The sequence below is a fragment of the Geospiza fortis genome, unplaced genomic scaffold (genome assembly GCF_000277835.1).
Source record: "Geospiza fortis unplaced genomic scaffold, GeoFor_1.0 scaffold165, whole genome shotgun sequence".
Classification (NCBI taxonomy): domain Eukaryota; kingdom Metazoa; phylum Chordata; class Aves; order Passeriformes; family Thraupidae; genus Geospiza; species Geospiza fortis.
In genome coordinates, this window is record NW_005054442.1 from 1642915 (window position 1) to 1655546 (window position 12632).

Below are 12632 nucleotides of genomic sequence, written 5' to 3' on the forward strand. Positions count from 1 at the left end.
GAGATGTAAAAATACTTTCAGTCATCAAATCCTGATAGTATAATAAGCAACAATAGACATTTATACCCAGCTCTAAATTAATAGCAATAAAAACCAACATTCACCTCTTTCGACGTGTTGTCTGCCTTTAATTGCTATCTGGCTGCAATTATGAGAGCATGTAATGAAAATAGATTGTTCTAAGGCTGAACTTTTCAGTACTAAGCAAGGACACTGCTTCCATATCCTGGAGACAGTCATTCAAGGTACTCAGAGCTTTGTGTGTTTCAGAGCTCATTATGCTTATTAAAAACAACAGTTTCCATCCAGTGGCCTTTACTCACAGCAGTTGGTGACCTTGAAATGTTTAAATTAAATTTTCCCCCATCAAAACAGAGAATACTTTAGCAGATGGTAGTGATCTAATTATAGGAGCCAGACAATAGTAGTTATTCATGACAGGTTGGTAAAATCCCAATATAACATCATTACTGCACAGCCAAGACTCAGCTGTAATTATATTTGCTTACCTTCAGACTTGTATCTTCCTCAGGACTAAAATGAGCAGATAAGGTTTAACTGAAATTCCTTCATTAACACCTGACTATTTTGGCCATATCTGGAAACCCTAACATACTCAGTGTTCATTTTCCTGGTCTGCTTTTCAAGATTATATTGTAAAAATTGACTTCAAAAGCTGGAGAGAACTGCCTAGGCTATTATGTAAAACATAGAAAATATTCTTTCCTTTGGGCAAAAAGAGTTCTACAGAGTGCTAAATACTTTTAAAAGCACTGCTAAATAGATTTCACCTATTAGTCTTTCTAAGATGAATGTATCTTTTAAGCTGCAAGTTATACTTTGATTAGTAAATGAAACTTTCAAGAAAGGAACATTTAGGACTTTATGAATAGTCATAAAGGCTTTTACTAGAAAAAACCAAGAATTTTTGAAGGGAAAAGAACATCAGATTTTTACTAAATATCTTCAATGTATGGAGATAGTAATCAAATTCCCCACATTCTGTTCACCTTTTATTACTAGAAAAACCCTACTGATTTTAAAATACACATATTGTTTGTGGTTCCTTTATAGAAGTCATATATAAAGTGTTACTTAATTCTCATTTCTCATAATGAATACTGAGAAAAAAAGGAAAATACACAGACAAATTTTCTCCTTTATTTTGACAGACAGTACTGTAACTGTACTGCCAAAAAATCCATTAGTATATCTTCTTTAAAACTGCTAGCATGATATAAAATACCAACAGAATAAAATAGAAAAGGTAGATTAAACTTACTCTACTTAGCCAAACTTTTTTAGTGTTTCCATATTTATTTATCTTCTCCCTCATCCAGAGCCAGCCAGCTCTTTATATAAACTGCAATTTTAATGGGAAATAAGTTTTCAAACTTGCTAAAAATGTAACTATTTCTTCACATGCATACATTAGCATGAAGTACAGCCAAGCAAAGAGTCAGTCTTTAGAGCCTTTCAACCTCATGAAGACATACAGAATCAATACTTACTCTATTTATTCAAATTTATTGAAAAACCCCAAACGAACAAAACAAGACATTCTCAAGCTACATGTGCCATTTGCTCTGTGCCTTTTTGTTAACAAAAGTGAAAAATCAGTCCATGATCTCCAACTCTGTTTCTGGAAGAAGTGGCTCCACTTCACATTTAGAGATAATAGCTTGACATTACAAATATTTCTTTCACTGCATGAAAACTTAATACAAATTGCTTAGGTATTTGATGCTAAATACAGAACAAAAAACTTTTTCAACCTTTAATGATTGTTAAAGAGGACATCAGGTTATGTAGGAATGATGTCATAGATATTTTATATGCATATTGTATAACTAAACCCAGTATGGTCCTTCTGAAATGTTCTTAGATATAAAAATAACCTACAGCTCTAGTGTGAGATGATCTGTAGAGAAGCTCCTTCACAACCAAAGTCTTTCTGGAAGACTGTATTTGACCTTGAATTTTGCAACGTAGGACTAGTCTAAAATTTAAACCACCCTTACAGTTTTTCTAGTGTTTCTGTGCACATTTTATTATCCCAGACACAACAGCTGAAACAACAGGCATAAATTTTCTAGGAAAGACCTGTCCCAAGACAAACTGCTGCTGCTCTTTGCTAGTGCTACAGACGCAGGACGCAGTCCCGAAAGGCAGTGCTCGCTCCTTCTAAGATCCCCAGGTCAGCCCTCAGTGTGATTACTGCTCTAAAGGACAGGAATGTCTTTACACATCCTTTCACTTTCCTCATGCCTGAGCTGCTGCTTCTATCCCCAGAAGGTTGTTACCACCTAGCAACCAGAGGTGGTACCCACCAACACTTCAGCAGCTGCTCAGAACAGGAACATTTTTGCTGCCCACAGTTCTTGGTTTGTCCAGTCTTAAAGGGTGCAAAAAATGGATATGCGAGCATAGTAACACTGATATCTCTGTTTCTGATGAATCATTCATGCAACACTAGTGAAAAGCCTTGCTACACACTGCACAAGAAGACATGAATGTACAGTCTAATGTAGAGCTGTTGTGACTCCTTTTTTCTTCTGTTTTGGTCAAAGTCCTTGAGTAATTTCCCGGTTACTTTTCCATTTAATTTGACTTAATTCTTGTGAATTCTTACTTACGCTTTTACATTGACATAACAAAGAACACCTTCAGGCAGGTATTAGGTGTTGAATTTATACAGCCATATGTAAAGCAAGCATTGTATTATGCCTCCTGCACAAATGCAGAAAAATGTATTTCCACCTTTCCACCTCCCACCAGTGCTTTATTAGTCTTTTGTGAAATGTAACTCTACTTTCATTTACTCTGATGAAAATCAAGATTTATTTCACCAAGTCCTATAATATAAAATGTGCTTAAATTGGACTAGAAACTACTTTCACAATTAGTTAAATTAGAATTAAATTCAAGCTCCCATTCTCTCACTAGTCTTGCTAGTGTATTTGAAGTACTTGAACCTTCTTTCATAGATTTCACATTATTTTCAGAGAAACCACGTATAAAATAACCTTGTGTGTCAGGAATAATATCCATCTCCATTCCTACTGCAATTTTCATCTGAGGATCCTGAGGTACTTTTTGAATATTCATTCAGTCTCACTGTACTGCTGAGCTTCACTATGTACATTGTACTCTGAGGCACCAAGAAGTAAATCACAAACCAAGGACACAGTTCTGATTTCCTCAGAATTATTAGCAAGTTTAATATGCTATTAGTGTCAAGTATTGGAATACAGCTTGAGAATTCAGATTCTTTAAGCATCTGAATGACTCCAAGCCAGATTCTGTTATATGCTCAGAGGAGCTTTTCCTGGTTTCTACACCAGGTGATATTTTGCTCACAGTTAATGGCAGATATTGTTCTGTGTAGAACAAATCTTGTGCTCTTCAAAGTGCTAGAGTGGGACTGAATGTACACATGGCACTGTTGCTCAAATAAAAAAACCCACTATATAACAAACACCAGCAAATCCATTCACGATATCTGAGATTTATGTAATCCACACCTGAATTAGTCTTGAGTATTAAAATCTAATAATGAGATTCAATAATGAAATATGTTTTCCATCTTCCATTAGTAGGACTAGAATTCATTGTGCTGATAAGTCAATAGGAACACATTCAATGCACCTCAAAAAATGTCAACTTTCAACTAGCATGTTCTGAAACTGCTAAACATTAGACTTTACATTCATGTCTTCTTGCGCAATGTGTGGTGAGGCTTTGCACTAATGTTGCATGAGTGATTAATCAGAAACAGAGATATCAATGTTATTATGCTCGCATATCCATTTTTTTTACTTATCAGAGATGACTAGATACTCATTTTTTTCTTATTTCAGAACTGTATTGAAGGAGGTGATTCTCCCCTCCTGCTCTGCTCCTGTGAAGCCCCTCCTGTAGCACTGTGCACAGTTCTGGTGTCCCCAGGGCGAGAACTCCATGGAACTGTCAGATCAAGCGCAGAGGAGAGCAACACAGCTGATAAGAGGACTGGAGCACGTCCCCCATGAAGACAGGCTGAAAGAGTTGTAGTTGTTCAGCCTGGAGAAAAGAAAGTTGAATTGAGATCTCAGAGAAACCTTCCAGTATGACAAGGGACCTACAGGGAAGCCAGAGAGAGACCCTTCATCAAGAACTGCAGCGACAGGACAAGGAGTAAAGGGTGACACCATGATATTTTCTGAAAAATCCCTTCACCAGGATTTTTCTCCTGAGAAGCCTCAGAAAAGAAATGTAAACAATAATTACCTGATTACTTGGAATGTGGTCTGGAGGTTGCTTACCACCAGGTGCATCTTTGATAGGTTCCATGTGAATTGTTTTTACTTAATAACCAATCACAGCCAGCTGTGTCACACTCTTTGGTCTGTCACGGGGTTTTATTATTCATTCCTGTCTAGCCTTCTGATGTCTCTTATCTTTCTTCAGTATAGTTTCAGTATATAATTTCTTTTAATATAATATCATAATGTAATAAATCAGCCTTCTGAGAACATGGAGTCAAATTCTCATCTCTCACCTCGTCCTGGGGACCCTCACAACACCACAACAATAAAGGGTATCAATTAAAAGAGGGGACACTGTGAGAGAGAGGTGAGGCACTGAAACAGGTTGCCTGGGGGGGCTGTGGATGCCCAACCCTGACAGTGTTCAAAACCTGTTCAAAAAGGCCTTGAGCAACCTGAACTAGCAAGAGGTGCCCCTGCCCACATCACAGGAGGTTGGGACTAGATGGTCTTTAAGGTCCATTTCAGCCCCTTAACATTCTACGACTCTGGGATTCAATATAGACAATTTATAGATTGTCTCAGTACAAAAGGATCTTAAAACAAGTGCAGTTTGTTTTGGTTTTTTCTGGATATATGCTTGTCACTCTTGTGCCGAGAATGACACAGGAACAGGCAGGAGACAGGATTGTAGAAGGAGCAAAGAAGCTTTATTCCAGAACTGTGTGGTTTTTATAGAGTGATATGATAGATTCTATTTGATTGGCTAACTAACAAAAACATCTTCCTCACACACTGTCTTTGAGAAGAACAGAAAGACAAAGCAGAAAAACACCACCTGTAGATTGTTTATACTTAACAAGTCACCACATCCTTACAACTCCCTAAAAACTCTCACAAGCTGCTGTGAGAAACCTTGATGTTTCTCTCTCTCTGCCCCATGGCATCCACATATGCTGTCCTGGCTAGAAAGACCACCAAAATATGCTACCCTTTTCAAACTCAATACAGCTTTCAGATTACTTCTTTTCACTCCTGAAGAGGATAAAAGTTCTTTTTTTTTTCCCCTCTAGACAAAAATACAAGTACCAAAACCACACTAACTTTATGTTGTGAGGTACACAAGAACAAAAAGTATCTTTACTCTTCAGACTTTTGAGCAACAAAGGGAAAAAATGTGTTTTCAAAAATCAAATTAACTGAAAGAAACCTACAACGGGAATAGTTTGGTCCACAATCTAAGCTGTTTCTAATTAGAAAGTAGGAAAACATACACTCTCACATTTTGTTCACCAAGGGAATGAAGCCACATACAAATCATAGTCATACGAAATAAGGCACTGTAAATATTTGTTGAATTTAATAATTACATTTAACCATCTGTCTTGGACAAACCCTTGCTTTGTGACCCTGGAAGACAGCAAAATCCTAGTAAATAAATCAGTAGTTATCCAATATGAAATAGAAAATAGATCTATAAACACTTCAAGCAGGCTGTTTTCAAATCCAGTGTTCAAATCATAAAACACTTAAGGTTTGAAGGAACCACTGGAGATTATCTAGTCAACTTATGCTCAGATGTGTCCATGTTACAGGAATATTAATAACCAACAGATGAAAAGATTCCTTCTTTCATCTTAGTAAACGTGATTCTACCTTTTTTTCCCCTAAAGTAGTAAAATGTGTCTATTTATGCTCCAAAACATTACACTGCTACATGAAAGTCAAAACAATTGTGCGGTTTGTCCAGAAACAGAATTTCAATAAAGCATGAAATCTTAATGGGGAATTAATAATACCTTCTAGAGTGATTATTAGTTCTGCTATGGTCAAAATCAAACACTCTACTATCTATTTTGTTGCTGAAAATCCATAGTAACTCCTAAAAAGTCAATAGATGTATGACAGTCTATATTAGTATAGATGAGACATGAGGGTCCATAAAGGTCATCTCACCAGGGAGAGGACTTAAGCCTAAATTTCCTGTCTATACACTCCAAAAGTGTATAAACATCCCTAAATTCCAGAAATAAGGGAAGACAGGAATCTTAATATTTTAGAACATTAGAACTTTTTACAGGTCCTTTCTTCTGAAGCTTGCAGAGTACTAACACATATGTGAAATCCATTCTTTTTTTACCAAGTTTTTTGAGCTAATAAGTTGTCAAGGCAAGATTAAGAAAAAACAGAAGAAAAGCAAAAATAAGGAAAGAAAGAGAACCACTCACGGTAGCCTGCTGCTTCTCTGCTTTCTCAGCTGCCTCATTAAGCTGCTTTTGAAAAGCTTCCTGGAGAGATTTCATTTCCCTAGGTTATTGAAAACACAGAACACAAACTTCAACACAAGTGACCATTAGGAAATACTTATTCAGATTCAAAAATGGGCCTTTAATTATTCAGAGCAGCAAACAGATGTACTTTGTCTATGAGTCTCACAAATTAAATCATAAGGATTCCATGAAGTATAGTGCCAGTGCAAAACAAAAATTATCTATGATGCAAAGTGGCCACTGTTTATATCTGCTGAATGGCCTGCTGTGCAAAACATCTGCCAGTGCATAATTTCTAACAAAAATGACTGGCACCAAAAAAGTGAGGAAAGTAGGCAAGTGAAAATCCACTGACATCAAGACATACTATTATCAATAAGAACTAGTTTATATCTGCTTTAAAATAAACAAATAAATCATGCTCTGATAAAATTCAACTTCATATGGCACTTTCTAGGGACAAGCAACAAAAAATCCAGTAGAAGATTCTGGCATAAAAAGAAAGAAGAACAGTATAATTTCTTGGATTGGGCTTTATTTGAATCAAGTGAAAATCCTTTGCATTACTGATTCAGTCAGAGATTTTCTCCAAATTGTGAGAATTTTCTATGCAAATTGTGAGAATTTTCTATTTTCTGGGGTTTTTTTCTGTGCATGTGGCACACTTTGGAGATGTAGCCAAGTAGTAAAATGACATTTTTCATAACAAATGTAGAGTTTTTGGAGGACTGCTGCTTGCATGGATAAACTCTCAATGAAGATCAAGCCAAAACTGGATTTACAGACAGTAACATAATATTTTCGCCCTGTGAAAACTAAACTGAATGGGAACCACATAATTTTAAAAGAATTTGCTACCTGCTGGATCATCTCTTTTTTTTAGCTGATAACCCCTACTACTTTCAGCAATTTTGGCAACACCAGTAAAGAAGAGATTTAATTGAAGAAGTGATTGAGCAGCATGAAAACAGTATACCATCAGCACTAACAGATGCCATCATTTCACAGGGTTGGTGATACACAGATAGAATAAAACTGGGGGCATCATAGTAAGTGATCAAGTTTTACTTGCAACTTGGGAATTATGGAAGAATTTGCACAAAAGGAATTAAAAAAAAAAAAACCTATTTTGAAGTCAGCAGAACACTTACTTAAAAAAGCTGAAATTCTAGTACTCTATAAACTTTACTGTATCCTCCAGCATTGTAGAATACAATCAAAGTCACACTCAGGCCAAGTTTGCAGCTCATGTTTGTTCAAAGAAAGATCATAACATTAATACTAGGATATATTTTGAATTTTGGCTTCTATAATGCAATAGATTTAAGCATAATACTTACCAGTTTTCTTCATTTACTGCAGATAAAAGGTAGCCTGAGGACCCTGGCAAATAAACTTTTCCCTAGTGAAATTCTATGAGGAAGATTCCCTGGCACATTTTTAATACCTCTTTCATACGTTGAACTTTTACACCTCTCTGGAAATTAAATCTAGTAAGTCTGTAAACTGCTGGCAACAGTAGTAGCCCCAAAGCATTTCCTTGTAGCATACTGTAAAAACTTTTCATTTTCTGAATGATGGAGTGGGCTGCTCAGCAGTAGATTGCACTGATACACTTTTTATTTCTGGGAACTGCTCTTGTGCAGAACACTCAATGTCTGGATGCTTTAGAAGCAAAACTCAACATGTATTTTTGAGTGGAACTTGAGAGACTGCAAGTGGTGATTTACAGAGGAGATTAGAAGCAATATTTGAAATATGTAATAAAATTTTCTTTTAGCAGACTCAATTTTCCCACCTGCAACTGAGATCTATTTACTAAACAGTCCATTAATACTTTTAATTAATTCATGTCTCAATTTCATAAAGGACAGTTGCACAACAATCAAACTACTACAAAACTGCATTCATGTATGATGGAGGATTTTGTCTGTGCCAAGGACAGCTATGATTCTGAGATGTACACCTTCAGTCACATAAGTATTTAAATAGGACAGTAGCCAAAGTAATTTCTTTATAATTTAATACATTTGTCTGGAATATCTGAAAGATTGCTATGTATCACAGTAAGATTAAGAAATTCTACTGGTATTGTATTGCAGACCTTCTATACTGGATAATTAAGAGACGAAGGTAATTTTCTCACAAGGTTTCTATGTAGCAATGCAATTCCATATGTACTTCCATGTGTACTTCTACAGTGAATGCAGAGGTAAGACGGCCACGGAATTTAATTACTGCATTTTTAACAATGAAGGAAGTATGAACTTAATAATTTTTCTTACTAAACATTTCTCCTAGGGAGAAATATGAAGTGTAGATGCACTCATTATATACTATTTTTCCAACAAAAGTGGTCACTGTATTAGTTATGTTTTCTGGTTACTAAAATTGTATTGATGTTGCCCTTTGCTGGGCTGAATTTCAAGAATGAAGAGACACAGAATGATTAAGTTACTCACAATGAAGCACTAGGGAAACTGAGACAAAAGACTAGGCTGGAACTTGCATTCCCAGCCATGGGAACTAATTTTTTAAGTGCTCAATGAATAATTTGAAATTAGTACTTCTTTCTCTTTCTAATTCCATTCATCACAAATATCCAGTGATGTATTCCTGTTTGCCCATGGACTAGTGATTTTGAGTGTCTACACACATAAAGATTTAATTAAAAGGTTTGAATAAATGTCATCATCTCCAAACTTAGAGATTTAGACACTTTAGTAATTTAATTTTCTAAAAATCCTGAAATAATTTTTTAAGGAATACTTCATGACTAAATCTTCCTTTAAAATTCAAAATGCTTTTCATCACAGATATTTCACCATACCATTTTAATACAATTTTCCTATCATATGTCCATTATCAGCAAATCCATCATTTGTTTCAAAAAGGGTACTTCCTGCCTTTATTGTACTGTTACAATTAGCAGACTCTGAAATACAGCAGTGTTTATCTATATAGTAAAAGGAAAGACGGAATTTGCTAGCCTGACAGCCTTTAGTCAGGAAATGGAAAGAGAAGGAAGGAAGTGAGGGTCTTACCTTTGGTTTTGGCCCAGTTCCAGAAGTTTCTGTACATCACTTTTGGTTGATGCTTCATCATTTTTTAAAGACTGATAGGAAGAAAAGAAAACTGTATTAGAGAGATCCTTTTTATTAATAATCTGTCAAAATATTTAGCCCTCATTCATAAAATGGTCCTGGTGAATTGCAGATATTATCAATTAAGAAAATTGGAAGAATACTCGGATTTTTCTTTACTGTAGCTCAAACACAGCTGTGTATTTTTCAAATACTAAATGAGAGATAAATAAAATAAGCAGATTTAGAAATAGACAAATTACCAAAAGCATTAGAATTGTATGACCAAGTAAGTGTGTATATGCAGAAGATAATACTACAGCTTTTTGCTCATATCAAGATCTCTGTAGTGTTGAATCTAAATTATTTCACTGTGTAATTTTGCTGAATACCACCTTCAACTGTGCTACATTCTAAAATAAATTTGCTACAAGGAGAGCATATTTCTCTAAAAGGCAAGAAAAAGGCTACAATAATGGTGATAAAGCACTCAAAAAAACCCCAAATTAAACCCAATTCTCAAACCAAAAACCCCAAAGATCAAAGGGTTGAATAATTAAAACCAGAGAAGTCTGGACCATAAAAAAATATAACATAATACTATAATATAGCACAGTATTTATACATACACACCACTAGTATTGTCTTGTGAACAGACAGAGTGCTTCTTCTTTTATTTTTCCCAGCTACCTTACATCAATGAAGACAAAGATGTATTGTCAGAAAAATAATTTCCTATAAAATGGCATGAAATACAGAGGCCAATTTCAACTGATAATAGTCTAAATGTTTTCATCAGACCAACAGACTCTAATGGGAAAAACAGGCACTCCCTCAGCTGAATATCTGGACCTCAAATCCAGGGAAGCATCTTCAATCTAGTTTTTCCTCTGAGGAGCTGATGTGAGTTTAGAGTTATCTTACTGCCCTTTCAGCCTAACCATGGCATCCAGAAGTTAAAAATGAAGGAAAGTCTCATCTCTCACTTCAGGCTCATCTAGCACAGTTTGTCAGCTGAACTTGTAAAGCAATGCCCTGCAGTAAATACAGCCAGACTGTGTAGAGAGCATGTCAGAAAGGTAAACTCAGCAGCTAAATTAAGTTGAGTGTATGGAATTCAGCAGCAAAGATCTGACCTGCAACAGCAAAGGCCATCGTTTGCAGTAGCTGCCAGTACAAATGTGAGTCAAGGGGCCAGCTGGAAATATAATTGGGATAGTAGAAGATGACATATTTTAGTTAAGATTTTAAAATTAGTTAAGAAACTAAGTTAGCCAGCAAAGATCACGTACCTTAAAGAGTAACAAATATAGTGAGAAAGAGAAGCTAGAAGTGACAGGGATAGATGAAGCAACTGTGAAGGAGCAGAGACCACAGAAATACCTTGCCTCCCCTATTTCAAAATCCCACCCACCCAATTAAGGGAGCACAATTGTGCAGCCACAATGGATTTTCAGCTGACTACAATACAAAGTGGGCAGGTAAGGATTATGTATTATGCCTCCTTAGAAACCACTTGGATATGTAAAACCTTTTCTGTATAAATAGAGGGCAGAAGTCTGCAATTCCTTGCACATATATTTGCAAATTATTCCACATCTGTCCAGTGCTGCAATAAAATACCCTTCTTTTAAACTTTAATTAGTTGAAGGGTTGTCTGTCTGTGCTTCAAATGTGTGTCAGCTCCATTAATACTGTATATTTCTTGTCATTCTCTTCCTTTTCCTATGTTCTATTTTGATATTTTCTTTATTTTTATTGAGTTGACAAAGGCCCCAAAACATTAGTATGAAATTTTCCATGAAACCATCAGGTTTATGTTAAGTGAAAGATCAATAAAACAAACAAAATAATAATTACTCACATATTTTATGATTTTTAAAAAGAAACACATTTTTGTAATTAAAAGATACCAATAAAAATGTTGAGGTAAGTAAGCAATCTTATAGAAACTGAGACAGAGTCTAACCTGGAGGTTTACTTTAATTCCCTGAAGTTCTTTAGAAGTCTTTAACAGTTGATGAAGTATGTTGCTCCTCTCCTTAAAGACTTCTTTCAGCTGTCTTTCCAGTTCTTCATAGCCCTGTCTAACACAAAGAATAAAAGCATGAGAAAATTTCAAAACATTTGTCAATGCAACTTAAAACATATCTTTGTTCATCCAAATTTAATTCATTCCAACACCCCATATAGATTTCAAGCGGACTATGTCCCCTTGCTCACCTATAGAACTTAGAATATACATGAATATATGTTTTATGCATTGAAATGATGTCCCGCTTCTGAGTGAGCACATTTCCAGATTGAAACACTGCAAATGATGGATTGTCTGTGGTGAACAGGAGACATAAAGGGATGTATTTAGCATGAGTGACAGTGTGAGATTTTTCTTACCTTACATCATATACCATACAAGAAACAAAACTCTGAAAGTATGAAGTTTTGAGACATGAGTAAGAACAGTTCAGATTTGTTAAACTTGGTAAATGAAACACAGGACTCCTTTAACACGAGTGCCTTAGTATCAAGTATAATTAATAAAAGTTATGTGTTACTGGCTGTGCTAGATCACAACCGCTTTTGCAAAACAAGAAGCCTAGCCCCAGGTGATAAGCACATGGTGGATGCCATGCCTAATGCTAACTGCTCTTGGAGAAAAACAAAAACCAAGTGGGCTAAGATGATAAGGGAAAGGACTGTGAGCTAATGGGTTTGGCTAACCGCTTTTTCTGCAGGACAAGGGCTTAACCCGCATGCGCTAAGTGATACGGAAGAATATTTACTAGCTGACACTTCTATGAATAATAGAAGAACTGCCACAAAGCACAGAAAAGTGTAATAAAAGAATAGGAACATAATTATCACACAATGTCACATGAAGTATAACTGATACAGCAATAAAGTGTGTAATAGTACAAGCAAGCATTAGCAAAATAAGTGTGATTAATGTATAAGATAAGAATAGTGTGCCATGTTTGTAACCTAAGATAAGAAAACCACAAGTTATAGAATATTGTATTTGTAGGGACCCT

General features: G+C 35.6%; 1 protein-coding gene across 1 annotated transcript in view; it reads right to left on the reverse strand.

Moving 5' to 3' along the window:
• LUZP2 (leucine zipper protein 2) overlaps positions 1–12632 on the reverse strand; it is a 148570-nt gene that overhangs the window by 71251 nt on the left and 64687 nt on the right. The window contains exons 2-4 of the mRNA XM_014309621.2: positions 11570–11687; positions 9562–9632; positions 6476–6554 (exon numbers count right to left, since the gene is read on the reverse strand). Coding sequence (XP_014165096.2) covers positions 6476–6554; positions 9562–9632; positions 11570–11687 — 268 coding nt within the window. The remainder of the gene's footprint in view (positions 1–6475; positions 6555–9561; positions 9633–11569; positions 11688–12632) is intronic.